Source organism: Amphiura filiformis, chromosome 12 (assembly GCF_039555335.1).
Source record: "Amphiura filiformis chromosome 12, Afil_fr2py, whole genome shotgun sequence".
Classification (NCBI taxonomy): domain Eukaryota; kingdom Metazoa; phylum Echinodermata; class Ophiuroidea; order Amphilepidida; family Amphiuridae; genus Amphiura; species Amphiura filiformis.
In genome coordinates this window covers 41,668,920-41,686,303 of record NC_092639.1, presented here as the reverse complement: position 1 = coordinate 41,686,303, position 17,384 = coordinate 41,668,920, and the positions used below count along the sequence as shown (strand labels likewise).

Below are 17,384 nucleotides of genomic sequence, written 5' to 3'. Positions count from 1 at the left end.
GTCAATTTCTTGACTCCGTGAATTCATATTGTCTCACCCAAGTCAATTTTATTCCATCTCGGGTTGACTGTGATAACATTTTGGATCTTATTTTTTCAAACACGCCTGATAAACTGTCTGATGTTGTAACCTCTTGTGAATTTTTTCAAACTGATCACAAGCTTTTGGAATTTACTATAAAACCAAAGTTGTTCGCTTAAAACCAATAAGCAGGCATGTTTACAATTTCAAGAAGGCAAATTTTGACAAAATTAGAGCTGAGCTGAATTGTGTTGATTTTTCTGAGGTTTATAATGCCATTGACATCAATTCCGCATGGTCTAACTATACTCATATTTTTGTTTCCATCCTTGACAGGAATATACCTAAGGTCAAAGTAAAAGACAGCACAAGTCCTGCCTGGATTGATTCAGAGGTTCGGCATCTACAGAAAAAGAAATACACTGCGTGGAAGCGTGCAAAGAAAAGTGATTCGACTAACCACTGGGCCAAATTTAGAAATTGCGCAATCGTCTCAAAAACCTGATCTCACGCATAGTATGATGATTACATTGCGGGTTTAGTTCAACGCTGTCTGACAACCCAAAGCGCTTTTGGTCTTTTTATCGATCCAAAACAAGATCTAAATCCTTGCCTCAGTTTGTGAGTCACAATGGCACGTCAGCTTCCACTCCCAGTGAGAAAGCTACACTTTTCAATAACTATTTCTTCTCTGTTTTTACTCAACCTAGGGTCCGTGCTAGTCTTCCTACAGTTTCCATCCGTCACCATGATCTTTTGGGTACTACAGTAATTCAGGAAGATAAGGTGCTTAAGATCCTTAAAAAGCTTGATGTATCAAAGGCTATTGGTCCGGATGGATTGTCACCTAGAGTGCTTAAAGAATGCTGCCATCAAATCGCATATCCTTTATGTTATATCTTTAATGTATCTCTAGCAGAGGGTAAACTCCCCAGCCAGTGGCTTGATGCTAACGTTGTCCCTGTGTTTAAGAAATCTGACAAACAGCAAGCCAGTAACTATAGACCTGTCTCATTACTATGTATTTGTGGTAAGGTTATGGAGCGTGCCATTTTTGATATTATTTTTCCTGTAGTCAAAGACCAGATTTACCATCTCCAACATGGGTTTATTAAGGGCCGCTCCACAGCTACTCAGCTTATTGAGGTATTCCATGACATTAACTCTGTTCTTGACAACTCTGGGCAAGTCGATATGGTGTATTTGGATTTTTCCAAAGCTTTTGATAGCGTTTCATGACCTCCTTGTTCACAAACTCAGTTCTTTTGGTTTCCATTCCGATCTTATTTGTTGGTTTTAGAGCTTACCTGACAGGCAGACGTCAACGAGTTGTTGTGGATGGTACTTACTCTGACTGGCTGCCTGTGGTTTCCGGTGTCCCGCAGGGATCCATCTTAGGTCCCCTCCTCTTTGTGTTATATATCAATGACTTGCCCAGTGTTGCCAAGAATACCAAAGTTGCCCTTTTTGCTGATGATGCTAAATGTTTTGTGAATATTGACAGTTTAAATGATTGCCAATTGCTCCAGAATGATCTCAATGCACTTGTTGATTGGAGCAGCACCTGGGAGTTAAATTTTCATCCCTCCAAGTGTCAAGTTATTTCGGTCACCAGAAAACGAAAACCATTTCATTTTGACTATTTCATGAACAACATTAAACTTAGTTCTGTTAAATCCATTAAAGATCTTGGTATTGAAATATCTTCAAAACTAGACTGGAATACTCATATCAACAATGTAGTCAAAAAGTGCAATAGAAAATTGGGTCTGATTAAGCGCACTGTAGGTTTTAACGCACCCGTGAAAGTCACCAAAGCCCTGTATCTAGCCCTGATCAGGAGTGATCTTGAGTTTGGTAGCTGCCTCTGAGTGGTACCTCCAGACACAATGTTGAGTGCCTGGAAGGTGTCCAGAGGCGAGCTACCAAATTCATTATGCACTATCCTGATCTGGACTATCGAGCGCTTGTGCCAATTGAACTTGCTCCCTCTTACAATGCGTGGGAACAGCTTGACCTTTCATTGTTTTTTAAGTGTATTACAGGTGTGTATGACCTGGACATTGACAAATATGTCAAATTTTGCAACTCTGGGTCTGGACAAGGGCATCCCACCACTAGATCATCTACTGCTCCTCTTCTTCTTAAGGTTCCTTTTTGTAGGACTGAGGCATTCAAGTCATCTTTTTTCAACCGCATTGTATCTTTGTGGAATCGGCTTCCTCCTAGTACTAGGTCTTCTTTATCTTTTTCTATTTTTAAAACTCATGCGGTTCTTTTTTAAACTCAAAATTTGATTCAAATTTCGAAGCCAACAGTACGTGCGTGGTTTTTCATGTAGCTGCACTATGTGCAGGTCTACTTAAAGGGGGAGGGACTGGGCATGGGCGGCTTATTTTTGGTCTTGAGGTGGGATGGTCTTAGAGGTGATACGCACCTGTTCGTCCCATTCTCTGCACTGGTATTAATTAAGTATTTTAAACATGTATATTATTGTAATCTTTTCAGAATGTATTTTGCTATTTTATATTTAACTGTTATTATGATATTGTGCAATCTCCAGTGTATAGAGTCTAATAAATAAATAAATAAATAAAATAAAATAAATAGAATCCAACATGACGATGAAAAATGTAAGAAAGTGAGTATTTGCTACTTTTTCCTAAATCAAAATACATTATAACGTCTATCAGAAATACTTCAATCACGCACGAACATTAATTCATTTACTCTACGAAATAAACACTGACAACTAAGAAAACCAACAGGTATAGATGACTCTGTATGGGTCTTTAGAAACTTTCATAAATGGGACCAAGTTTAAAAAATGGTGAAAAGCCACACAGGAAAGATTTTTTAAACTTTGGCCCCTTTTTTGCGTTTTAAAACGTTTTTTGGTAGATATTGATACTTTTTTTGAGTTGGATATCCATATTGCGCGGTTAGTGGTTCTTTGTAGCCATGCGAGGCAAACTAGTTGGATATCCATTATCACGATTATTGGTTCTTTGTAGCCCTGCGGTAAACTACTTGGATATCCATATTTCGCGGTAAGTGGTTTTTGAAGCTCTGGGGAAAACTAGCTGGATATCCATATTTCATGATTAGTGGTTCTTTGTAGCCCTGCATGGGCAAACTAGTTGGATATCCATATATCACGGTTAGTGATATTTTGAAGCCTTGTGGGGCAAACTAGTTTGATATCCACATTTCGCGGTTAGTGTGATAAATGGGACCAAGTTTAGAAAAGGGTGAAAACCTTCACAATGTTTTTTTTTAATTTTGCCCTTTTTTACGTTTTGGTAGATATTGATGCTTTTTTTTTCTCTGGTATAGTACAAAGCTGTCTTTTTATAGTGTTTAGAAAATATTTACACAACCACCCACTATCAAAAGACTGTGGGTTCTGGATTCTAGTCCGAGTAATTAATGGATTATTGTGTCATAATATTAGGGATGCCCACTCTCAATACAGTTTCCACTAGAACGATTTTTCATTTACTGTGTGCGTGCACTCACACACGTATTGTCTATGGAGAAACTGATCGATACAAGAAATCCCAGGCCTGTTAAATGGCGTACATACTTGTTTTGATCCAAATGTAGGCCTATATCAGGGTGTTTCAAGAAATTCCTGATTCCACCAGAAAACATTAACCAAACTTTTTCCTGTTTGGTCAGTAAATAGAGAGGACCTTCCTGCATGAAGAGATCAACTTTTTTAATGAAAAATTTAATGAGATGAGAACTACAACAGGTTGAAGTGACACCATTCCGTGCATCATGTGTTCAAACGCAATTATCTCCGAATTTGGAGTGAATCAGACAAGCAAACTTACATACTCATAAAATGTAACTATTTATTAAGACAAAATGTGTAGGATGTTAAGAAATTTGTGTAAGAATGTTTAAGCCTACATGCCCATCTCAAATCATGCACTTCCCGTGCACTTCTCACTACCATGTCCATTTCATAGGGAGTATAAAAACCGGGGACCATCATGGCTCATGCACACACAGTGTATTGCTCAATGTAGTAAAGATAACTTTTGAGTTGGAGCAAATTTCTCAAAATTGGTAGTGATTAATGTTACCAAACTTATGCCATGATGAAATATAATAATTTTGAAGATAAAATGTGCTGACCTTAAAAGATTGAACAATGTTTAAGACTACCGCTTTTCATTTGAAATAATGCACTTATTGTTCATCTCCTCTATGGAGATATTTTCCATGGCGGCCATCTATGATCATGCTTGAGGTTTCACCAAACAAACCATGGGTTTTGAGGTCTTATATTTTTGTTGTATGTCAACAAAATCGATTAAATTTTCAGGATGATCTTATTTTCATGTTGTTATAAGCAAATATAATGTTCCAGATAAGATAGTTAATAAATACATTAAGAAAAAGTACCTTAAAGTTGCACTTTCTGTTAGTATTCCTTTTGGACTTTAACTTTTTAACATGTTCTAGCAGCCCTATATAAAACCGTGACACTCGAAAGGCCATATCTCTGGAATGAAACGTCCGATTAAGATTATTTAAACGCCAAAATGTTTCTTTCATCAATTCCCATCCAATAAGTTTCAATCAATTTAAAAATACTTCAATTTTTAGTGGACATGCCTAATAATATGCCTACTGCGGTTGAAATTGCATACGATGATTCTACACTGACGTATAGAGAACATCATTCACAAACTTTCACACTTCTCGGACCTAAAGGTTATAAGGGATTAAACGCTTGAATGATGTTGTTCATACTTGCATCTACCGCCGCTATGCCATCGCTCGATGCTAGCCTTTCCAATATGCTTCTTGCGTGCAGTGTGTAAATAAACAAGTTAGGTGTGAAGCATGAACGAAAGATTAACATTGTTATACATCGACAGATGCCCATAGGTGCTAGTATGAATTTCCATTTGATATAATTGGGCACTTCAGGGTTCAACATAGATTATATACAATTAAGTATGATATATTTTCGATGGTAAATATATTTCACTTTAAAAGTTTTTAGTTTTCATAATTGCAATTTGTTAATATTATATAAAAAGCGGGTATAAGTCTATAATTGTAAGAGTATCCGATCATTTTGAATTTTAATAAATGCGAAACGCCGCCGGCGGTAGTGACCAGCAAGAACTGTGTATGCCGCGATTCTTGCAGTAGTTTTTATGAATAGAATACAATAGCGGTTACAATAGCGAATTCAATAGAACTCTATTACGGGCAAATAAACCTTGTCGCGTTGCTAAATTTCACTTCTTCTTTTTTCATTAACTAACCGTTATTTTTTAAACTTTGGAAAACCTCGACGCGAGGTTTTTAATATGAGTTCATTTCTGCAGTGACATGGCCATGTTTTCCGAACCAGGCGGGAAGATGGTCATTGCAACGACAAAAGACATGATATCACCTTTTTTTTCTGGACACGTGACACCTATGGGCGCAGACATTAGCATTATGGAATGTGACCCCGAGCACAGCGGGTGTTCTTCCATCGTATTTGAATAGGAAGAATTCCTCCTTTGATGCAAATAAGTTACTTGTCGCAAGTTAATAATGTTATGGTAAGAGTTTCCGTTGATAAATTTTTTTTTCCGTAGGTAGATATTTTTGAAGTTACGTTTTGATGATATTGTGAAAAAATTAAGATAACATAATATTCAATAAATTTGCAATGCACAAATTTCTATCAAAATTGCAGTCAAAAATACTATTCCAATTCAAAATTACTAAGACTTGAATAGCGAGGTCACCGCCGGGGGTCAGAGATCAGGCTCGAGGTTACACTCACATTGATACGCATTGGTCACGTGTCCAGAAAAATTTTCCGTGAAAATTTACCTATTAATGTTTACTGGTTAGGGGGTACTCACATAATATGAGGCATTGGTGATGTGCCACCTCAGGGGGTAGCTTTTTAGACTTCCAATACGCATGAGTCTGATGCTAAAAAGTCTGGGACATAGGTCTGATGCATTAAGGTGGTACTACACCCCCTGATAAATTTTGTGACTATTTTTGCATTTTCCTCAAAAAATAACTACACACTGGTAACAATAGACTACTCCATAGTCCACTTGTCCATTGTGCATACTCTGGTTATTGCATTTAAGCTTAAAACTCTGATTTAATTCATTTGTGCACAATTGATAGATTTTCACAACTGATCTTTTCAGTCTCCGTACCCCCTCTGTTTGTTAGCTTCTCAAGTGGACTACTGACTTTGGATTGCGGTTTGCATGCTTAACACGGCTGTCTATGGATGAGATTGTCGGTTTCTGGCCTACTAAAATTGGCCATGATGTAATGCATCTTTAAATGGATCTGGCTTGTGATTGGTCGCCCATATCTCGTTATGGTTTAAATCCTCCGGGCACCTGCCATAACCATTAATAACTACATGGTACACAACTATGCGGCCTTTGTGTTGGCGGGAACATTAAACTCCCAGTAGGTGCATGAGCGTGTCTTGTACTATGCTTGTACTTCCAAGCTTTGTGCGTGCGGTTAAATTGGATTGATAAACAAGTATGATTGACAGTGTGTGTGTTAGGGACTTTGCCCGATCAAAGTCCCGTTTAAAATGCAACCCGGGAAATGCAATGTCCATAGTCGATTTTTAACCCGGACTTTCGTGATTAATAAAACTGGTAGATTCTAAAATCAGAATTGTTCAGTATTGAAGTACCAATATAATTATGACATTATGATATGTTGCATTCAATAATATAAGCCTACGTATACTTTACTTTTACTGTCACTGATATAATTATATAAACTTTTTCATAACAATTTTATACTAGTATTTTGATGTAATAAATATCAGTATAATTTCGAGTTCAACTGAATCCTTTCATCATGATTAATGACTATTTATCAAAAATCGACTATGGCATAGTCTATGGTAACAAAAGTTATGTATATTAGGGGCTGTGCAATAATTATGAGCCCTGGGGGAGGGTAAAATTGGGGGGTAAGAAATTTTTGGCGAGCCAAAAGGGGGCAAGCAATTTTGGAAAGCTGAGAGGGGGGGTTTATTTTTGGCACACATTTCATGGGGCGCCTTTTAATAAAACGTTCTAAAAGGCTTAGGAAAACAGTAATGAAACGCTTAAATATGCAAATTTTCCTGCTCGCTGCGCCATAACAGGTATATAGACCATTTAAGGTTTGTAAATTGGGATCCCAAAAATTTGGCATGCATAAGGGGGGGGCAAAGAATTTTTGGCGGGCCGAGAGGGGGGGGGGGCAAAGAATATTTGGCGGGCCGAGAGGGGGGCAAGCGATTTTTGGCGAGCCGTTTGAATTTTACCCGGGGCTCATAATTATTGCACAGCCCTTACAGGGCAAGGAATCAATTACTTCACTAAAATTTTAGTGATTCAAGACAAGTGGTTCATTATATATAAGGTACATTCTAGTGACACCTCTTTTCTTATCATAAATAACTTACCGCTTGTCTTGAGTCGCTGAAATTCCAGTGTAGTAACTGGATTCCTTGCCCCTATAATATACATAACTTTTTTACCAGTGTGTTATTATTTTTTGAGAAAAATGCAAAAATAGTCACAAATTTATCAAGGGGTGCAGTACTACCTTAAAGTGCTAAATTGTTCATCTCAAAATGGGTATATAGTTGAAGTAATCCTTATAGAAATTGTGTTTGGAATATGATCTCAAGAGTTAACGGTCCTCATCAGTCACATCCCTCCAAAATGATTCATATTAACCCCGACTCATGATAGCCTTGTTAACTTTGCATACATTATGTCATTTTAATAAAGGCGTTAGAGAAGATGCAAAAGGAACATCGGGAAGAAGTGAAACAAGAAAGGCAGACACAAGACGAAGCCGCAAAGAAGGCTAACCCACCACCTGCTGCAACCAAAGACACACCAAAACCACCAGCAACAGGAGACAAAGATACAACAGGAGAAGGCTCTGGTGACAAAGACACTGCTGAAGCCTCAGCAACCAAAGATACTGGAGATGCCTCAGCAGAAGGTCAGACAACTGAAGCCAAAGAAGAGAATGAACCTATCGCCTCTGCGGACAAAGAAGATTCACCACCTCCAGAGGATGATGCTGCTGATGATGTCCAGCCTTTGAAGGTTGAGTTTATGAAGCTTGATTTGGCATCATTAGCATCTACTATGGAGTTCATCAATGCTTATAAAGCTAAGGGATATCCACTGCATGTGTTGATTTGTAATGCTGGGCTTGGACTGGTACCATTTCGTAAGTGAAACTCTTTGTTATTTGTTGTTATAAGGGCATTTCGTGATCCACAGATTTTTATAACTGGAAACTTGTGGCTACATAATGTTTATGTACAGAAAAATTCTTGCAGTTTAATTCGTTTAGCAAAAATAATGTGAAATTCCAATTACATTCTGGTATACATAAACGAAATTACAACACATTGTCTTTGGAGCAGTGTACACATAATCATGCATAACACACAAACACAAAATGGGAATCAACTGAAATTTTGGGAATAAGCTTTGTCATAAAAAGAGGATTCTAGGATTGCAAAATACTTCTTTATGTTATTTTAATCCTGCAATTGTTTTAATTGTAATGTAATTTTCTTTGTGCAAAAGTCAATTAATTAGAGAATAAAAGATAGGATTTTGTCAATCCAATATCATGTCATAATGGATGGGCTGGCCAATATTTTGAGTAGTGGATGCCGCCGCACTACGATGAAAATATGGGCCAGCCCATCCATTATGACATGATATTGGATAGGCAAAAGACAAAATCCTATCTTTTATTCTCATTCTTATTCAGTTTAAGTATAATTTTTATAGTAAAAGTGCTTCTTTCCAGAAAAAAATCAAGTTACTTTTGTAAGTACATCCCCGTAGTTTTAAATGAACGAAACCGTTGCAAACATCTAAGCTGCCGAATTGGGTTCTTAACCCTAACGCCCTAGCTGCTTTTTGGTGAAGGGAAGGAAAGGAGGAAGGAAGAAAAAAAATAAAAGGAAGAGAAAACTCTTTTTCTCAGGTGCGGTTTTGAACCACCAACCCCTTGGGTGCCAGACACGTGCATGGGCCTACCTTGCCATGGGGTTGTAGCTTGCCCTGCCAAGCTTTCCGTGACCATGACTGTTCGCATGATGATGCAATCGCATCACGTGGGCTACCTGCCGGTGCCTATGCTTTGTGAACTGTGGTTTTGTGTTGTTTAAAACAGTTTAGGGTTAATGGTAATGTATTTAAATTTTAATAAATTTATTTCCTACATTTTGTCTTTTTTTCTTTAACCAGAGAAAACTGATGATGGTTTTGAGCTTCAATTCCAAGTCAACTATTTATCTCATTTCCTGATGACCCTTCACCTTCTCCCATTGTTGAGAGAAAGTGACCCCAACAGTCGTATCATCAACCTCACATCCATAGTCCACACATCTGGGACGTTTGACTTGAAGAATATGCAAGGGGAATTGTCATATGATAGGATCAAATTCTATGGCAACTCTAAAGTATATCAGGTGAGAATAATCACAATATTAAGAGATCAGATAGCAATGTTTGCATAGTATTTTTTCTGGGACATTAGAGCACATCAGACATATAGAATTGCATTCTGAATGCGAGGAATGTCCTGATGATATCATTTTTTTTTTTTAATTTGTGGTATAACACAAATTTTATAGCAAATTATTAAAAATTGATTTTTGACAGTCCTCAAAGTAAACCTTATAAATCTAATCTGGGAGGAAAAGCCGATGATCATTTGAAATTTTTGACCTTTCGTATTGAAAGTTACACATTTTTGTCCTAAAATTAGGTCTTTTTGGGAAAAAATGTGTACCTTCACTGCCCGGCCCCCCAACTCAACACAAAAGTTGACAACCATGAGAGTTACCAAATCTTTCAAAGGCCCCCTTTGCAATGATTTTTCATCAAATTTCCCCCCTTTTTCATGCAAAATCAAGGACAAAATTTGGCCAAAAACAACCCCTTTTTTGTGGTTTCAATGACTAGAACTTCAAACACCCCTTTTCAATGATTAGAATTTCAAACACCTCTTATCAATGACACTAAATATTGACATAAAATTTCTGGATTTTCTCAAGTACCAATTTTATCCAAATTTCGCGCACAGTGCAAATCAAATACCCCTATTTTGCTGATTTCACTGTCAAATTTCACGGACAGTGCAAATTAAATACCCCCTATTTTGCCAATTTCGCGGTCCTTGCTACTGGTAAAACAATTGCCCCTTTTCCGCGCAATTTGGTAACTCTCATGGTTGTCAAATTTTGTGTTGAGTTGGGGGGGGGGGCCGGGCTTCACTGCGAAATGGTCAAAAGTTTTAAATGATTGTCGGCTTTTCCTCCCAGCTACATACACTTTAAGTACATATCATTAGATCTATAAGGTTAACTTCGAGGAATGTTAAATATCAAAAAAATATAAAAAAATATTGAATTCTAATAATTTGACTTAAAAATTTGTATTATATCACATAATTTTATTTCAAAAATCAACATTATTTGATATCAGAAGACATTCTTCATATTCAGAATGCAATTTTATATGTCTGATGTGCTCTCATGTCCCAGAAAAAATACTGTGCAAACATTGCTATCCGAGCCCTTAAGGTAAACTATCACTTAACAATAAAAAAAATAACCCTAGCTAACCAGCCGATGCCAATATAGACCTCTTTTCAAGACGTCACAGATCAATCAATATTGGTCCCAGCTTCAATTCTAGTCCTCGAGCCCAATCATAAAATGTGACATCAACCTCCCTGCTGACGTTAGGAACGTTCAAATTTTCAAATATTTCAAATCCGAGCTCCTTAATTACTACATCTCAAATTCACCTGTCAGTATCCATAAATAATTTCATCAGGATTGTTCATAATTCACAATTTGCAAATGTTTCTTCTGTACATGTCCGGAAATGCTTCGGTATGGAGGTCTTAGGCATGCCTCAGTGGCGTTTCGTGCTGCACTGTGGTACTTTCTCAAATTGATGCCACCAACGTCAAGTTCCAGCAGGAATCAGACGAGGAGTGTGAGAGTAGATCAGTCAATTTGATATGGTGCTACAGTGTGGTGCAGAGCGTCATTGGGGTGTGAAGGGGATCTTTGTGCTGAGGTGTTCTTGGATTTGTGCGGGGGAACATTTGCAAATTGTGAACTTATCAGTTTACCTACCTTGTGCAATTTCACTAATGTTTATTGAATTATGCGATGTCTTTACCCTATATTTGGCAACTCAATTTTAGTATTATATTGTATTTTTAATGTATTTTATAGTGTTTTTTAAATATGTTTATAATTATGTACTGTGTAATTTTAGTTCTTTTATTTTGGTGTGTGTATAAGGGCCCCCATCCAGTGGGCCTGCGTGCCTGTTCTGGGTTGCCCTTTTGCACCACAAACCGCATTTTGATATTTTGTGCAATAAAGGTATTAAACTAAACTAAACTAAACTAAACTAAACTAAATTACATCAAACCAACCACTTGTCTTCAGAAATGAAAATGAAGAATAAAAACCTTGGATAAACTGCTATTTTTAGCTTTAAATTGATATCTTGTTGAAATCAGGTACACAAATTTAATATGAGGCAAAACAAGTTCAAATTTCATTTTATTTCTTTATATTTTCTTTGTTATCTGAGAATGGAGCCAGCCGACAAGTGGTCAGTTTTGATGTGATGGGTCACAAGTACCGCACTTTCAGGTTATTTACATGTTTTATGCAAAGACATGATAATGTGATCAAATCCGTCTTAATACAATTGTTGACAAAATATTTTGTACGGTAAATCACTGAATGGGCCTTTAATTGAGGTGGGTTTTTTTTTGGTCTGGTCTGGTATTGTTATACAGAACATGAAAATTGAACTGACAAAATAAATTTTCCCATTACAGATAATGAACATGTATGCACTAAATCGCAGACTCAAGGACTCGGGAATCAGCATCTTTTCTGTTCACCCTGGCTATGTAGATTCTGAATTTTCCAGAGGGAGTGCTGATTCTAAATTGCACAGCTTTGTTGAATCGGTATCACAAGTTTTACGTAAGTAAAAAATGTCATATAACCCATGTATTCTCAATATATTAGGTAATGGACAAAATGATCATTCAGCCCACACTTGCATTATGTTGAGTTTAGTGGTAAGGTCCCTTTTTCAAAGACCTCATTTATTTATCAATGACCTCATTTATTTATCAAGTTTGGTTTGGGTAGGGTGTGCTGCTGAGAATTTGAAAGGGGCCCATCGATATACCAATTTTTCAAGAAATTTGGACCCATTGATATTCCAAAATTCAACATTTTCGGTCAAATTTAAGGGATGGGGTATGAACGTTTGGACAGTATTTATTATGGGACATTAGAGCACATCAGACATATCGAATTGCATTCTGGATACGAAGAATGTCCTTCTGATATCAAATAATTTTGATTTTTGAAATTATAATGTAATACACATTTTATGGCAAATGATTAAAATTGATATTTTGATATTTAACAGTACTCAAGTAAATTTTATAAATCTGATGATTTATACTTAAAGTGTATGTAGGTGGGATGAAAAACCAGCGATCAATTGAAAATTTTGACCTTTCGTATTGAAGATATGGATTTTTTTTTCCCAAAATACCAAACAAAATTAGGTCTTTTGGGGAAAATAATCTATATCTTCAATATGAAAGGTCAAAATTTTCAATTGATTGTCAGCTTTTCCTCCCAGCTACATACACTTTAAGAATATATCATTAGATTTATCAAATTTGCTTCGAGGACTGTTATATATCAAAAATGTGAAAAATATCAAATTTTAATAATTTGTATTATATCGTGAATTTCAAAAAATGAAAATTACTTGATATCAGAAAGACATTCTTCATATTCAGAATGCAATTGATATGTCTGATGTGCTCTCATGTCCCACTCTAAAAATACTGTCGTAAATGCTCAAAACGCTCATTCCAGATCCCTTAACACAAATTTTTAAAAATTTCTCCAAATTTTGGGGACATTTAAAAAATGTTGGCTACAGTGAGGCAAAATTGGACTATTTTCCTAGAAAAAGGGTCATTGATATTCCAAAAGGCTGAAAATGCTATGTATTTGCCGCACGTCCCCTTATGGTCATTTGTACTGAGTACTGTCACACAAAGACCCTTTCACCTTGGATCTGTATGTCACCCAAATACCCATCAGAAGACAAAAAAAACTTTGGACTTTGGAAATAGTGTCGGCGAGGGTTTTTTTTTTCTGGAAGAGGCTTGATGACCCTAAAAAATCTCAGAAAGCTTGAAAATTCTGAACAGAATCTGGCAAATATTTGTTTCTGGATTTTTTCCAACAAATTAAATCAAAATCACTAAAAAAAAAACCAAAATGTTTTTAATTTAATTCAGCTAAAAATATAATAAATTCCCCATAACACAAAGTCTGTATCAGTCAGAGCCCATGGAACACATTTTTCTTTTTGGTAGCCTAATGCCAACTTTATTCAACACTATACTCTAATTACTTTTTTTAAAGGGAAAACCATTTGGAACTATTTAGCAATTCAGTATTCTAGACTTTTGTGCATTGTGCATTTCCTTAAAGGTCTATTATAGTAAAAAATAATTGTGTTGATGAAAATTTTTTGTGAATCAACTGCACCCATGAAATTTTCATGCACACAAAATATGTCATGCTTTACACAGTATTTTGAGGCCTTATCTGCAATAAATAGCTGCCCTATAGACATTTGACCATTTCTGCTCTCTATATTACACACATATGACACCAGGCAACTATTGCTGATGGGCCTTCTTGCATTAAGAGATCGGATAGCAATGTATTTTTTGCGGGAATATCAATTTTTAATAATTTCCTATTTGAAATTCCTAATTTGTATTATCGAGAATTTAAAAAAAATATCAAAATTATTTGATATCAGTAGGACATTCCTCGTATTCAGAATGCAATTTGATGTGTCTGATGTGCTCTCATGTCCCACAAAAATACCTTGCAAACATTGCTATCTGATCCCTTAACCCCTGAATATTGTTTCATTGTAGATATCAAGAGGAATGTGGAGGATGGTGCTATGACGTCATTGGTAGCTGCCTTAGATACATCCTATGATGGTAGAAGTGCTCTCTATTTGAAAGACTGTAAAGTAGCAAACGCATCAGCATTGGCAAGGTATATATCTTATCGTCGCTGGGCAGGAAAAACCTCTTACCTATATTTTCACTGCATGTTACTCATTTGGTAAAACAGGGAACAGTACAAAATGTCAAATTTAAAGGGTTTTTTTTTTTTTTTTGCTGGGGAAATCAAACACTCAATTATAACATCTATGAACAGTTATAGGCAGTTTTTATGTTCCCTGCAAAATGACAATACCTTCAGACTTGATGATTTGTACTGTTCCCTGTTTTGCTAAATATTAATAAGTAACAGGGAAAATATGCATATGAGACTTTTCCTGCCCAGCAAAAAAATGTAACCAGTGTGAGGGGTCAGAGGTCAGGTAGGAGTAAGGATGAGGTCAGTGGTAAACCTTACTTGTTTTGTTATTTTTTTCTCTTTTTTAGGGAAACATATTCCCTCAATAAGGGGTATGTGATATAAGGGGTATATGAGATAAAAAACATGGCAATTCTCATGTTCAGTGGCAGCTCCATTTTCCCAGTTTAAACAAAAAGTCATGGAAAACTTGGGCAGCAAAATTGCATAATTTTATGGAAATTCAAAAATATTTGTCCCCCTAAACTTTACCTTCCCCACCCTATGCCTCACAGAACATCATTTCTTGTGCCATCACTGCTTTGTTTTGAGTGAGTCAGCTAGGGCCTGTAATCTTCACAATATTCTATTTTCAAATATGGCAGTCATAAATCATAAGAATTATTGACATATATGAGAATGAGTTAAGGGAACTGGAATGAGCGTTTTGAGCGTTTCGACAGCATTTTTGTGGGACATGAGAGCACATCAGACCTATCGAATTGCATTCTGAATACGAAGAATGTCTTTCTGATATCAAATATTTTCATTTTTGAAATTCACGATATAATACAAATTTTATGACAAATTATTAAAATTTGATATTTTCACATTTTGGAGAAATAACAGTCCTCGAAGTAAATTTTATAAATTTAATGATATAGTCTTAAAGTGTATGTAGCTGGGAGGAAAAGCCGACGATAAATTGATAATCCATATCTTCAATACGAAAGGTCAAAATTTTCAATTGATCGTCGGCTTTTCATCCCACCTACATACACTTTAGGTAGAAATCATCAGATGTATAAAGTTTACTTCGAGTACGGTACTATTAAATATCAAAAATATCAATTTTTAATGATTTGCCATTAAATGTGTATTACATTGCGAATTTCAAAAAATCAAAATTATTTGATATCAGAAGGCCATTCTTCGTAATCAGAATGCAATTCGATATGTCTGATGTGTGCTAATGTCCCACAATAAATACTGTCCAAACGTTCATACCCCTTCCCTTAATGTTCCCAGTTACAAATGCTTGTCAGAGGAAGTTGCATCATTATATTATTACACTTCTCTTATACTAACTATATAAACATAATTTTTCTCATGTATGTTTTATTAAATAGAAACACTGAGAAGCAAGAGCAACTATGGGATTATAGTTTGGATTGTATCAAAGACCACATCACAGAAGATCTCTTGAAAGATCTTCACTTACCAGTACCAGCAGCCAAGGATGACACACCTACAACAGATGAAGCCAAAGGAGAAGCAGAGACCAAACCAGAGACACCAAACAAATCGGAAGAACCAACATCTACACAAGATGAAGCAAAATCAAAATCGGAAGAAGAGGTGGAATCTAAGCCTGAAGAAAAGACTGAATCAAAAGAAGAAGTAGAAGAATCTAAGGCGGATGAAGATGACAAATCTAAGGTGGAAGAAGTAGAGTCAAAGCCGGAAGAAGATATAGAGGCTAAACCAGAAGCAGAATCTGAATCAAAGGTTGATGAGAAGGAGGAGGAGAAGAAGGAAGAGTCTGAGGATCAAAGTCCAACTGATGAAGGAGGAGATACAAAAACAGATGAGGAAGAGGTCAAAAGTGAAGAGGTCAAAGGTGATGAGGATAAAGGTCAAGAAGATGGAGAAGGGGAATAGATGAAAGTGTTGCCTTAGCAGAGACTTATAAACTGTGAGCTTACAGATTCTCAATATTTGACATTTCAACCAAAATTAGGCAACAAAGTTGAAACCTGGTATTTAATCTACTAGTATAAGGGGCTGTGCAATAATTATGAGCCCCCAGGTAAAACTTTCAAGTTGTGTGTCAATAATTGTTTGTCCTGCACCCCCTTGGTCTTCCAAAAATTGCTTGTACCCCCAGCCTGCCAAAAACATTTGGATGCCCCTTTCCACATTGTCAAATTTTTTGCTTCCCAGTTTGCAAACCTTAAATAGTCTATATTGAATGTAGGCCCTATATATTGAATGCTTCTATACTGCCTTTTTAGAGCATAATGTTATTTAACCCAAAAGAAGCTTTTTGGTGGAGAAGGAAGGAAGAAGATGAAGAGCATTTTAATTTTCTTGGATGTTGTTTTGCACCCCGACCCCTTGGGTGCTAGACAAACGGATGGCCAGACCTTGCCATGGGGGATTAACTCGGCCAGCCAAGCTTTCTGTGCCCATATTGTGCTTTTGCATGATGACACAATCACATGGAATACTTGCACTCACAATTTTTTGCTGCTGTGGCTTTTTCTGGCTTTTTATGTTTGGGGTTAGAAGGTGCCCCGTAAATGTGCGCCAAACATTGCTTTCCGACCAGCCCTTTTTATTTGCCAACCAATTCCCTCCCCCACTTTTATCTGCCCTAGGGCTCATAATTATAGCACAGCCCCTTAACAATGGAGCTGAAGGATACATGATTTCATGTCCGATTGTTTTTGATAACAAAGGATTTCTGTTATCAATTATTGATTATTCATTACTTTGCCAACTGCCAATAAGCCAACATACCAACATGTAATATACCAAGTGGTTCCTTCAAGAATTTGACCGAGTGTCCAATCCAAAGTATCACCTCAATTAATCAAATTAACCTATTAGCTCCTATTATTCCTTTGTACATGCTTCCCTGTAAAACATGCCATTTGCTTATTCTTTTTCAAATACTCAGAACACTAAATTTGAATTTTTCACTGGCTTTTGTTTTTAAATAATCAGTTTCCAAGAAACTTTTGTTTAACTCCCAAAAAACATAAATGTCAGAAATCCTATAATATTATTTATTGCTATAATTGTAGCAGCTTCGAAGAAGTGAATGTCAAATCCTGAAATAGGCTTATAATATAGGGCA

The 17,384-nt window shown here is 36.4% G+C and overlaps 1 protein-coding gene across 1 annotated transcript in view; it reads left to right on the top strand.

Annotated features, from left to right (window-relative positions):
- Nucleotides 1-17,378, top strand: part of LOC140166212 (retinol dehydrogenase 14-like) — a 51,860-nt gene extending 34,482 nt beyond the window's left edge. The window contains exons 4-8 of the mRNA XM_072189613.1: nt 7,818-8,271; nt 9,309-9,532; nt 11,935-12,085; nt 14,089-14,215; nt 15,652-17,378. Coding sequence (XP_072045714.1) covers nt 7,818-8,271; nt 9,309-9,532; nt 11,935-12,085; nt 14,089-14,215; nt 15,652-16,183 — 1,488 coding nt within the window. The 3' untranslated portion in view covers nt 16,184-17,378. The remainder of the gene's footprint in view (nt 1-7,817; nt 8,272-9,308; nt 9,533-11,934; nt 12,086-14,088; nt 14,216-15,651) is intronic.
- Nucleotides 17,379-17,384: the final 6 nt, after the last annotated feature.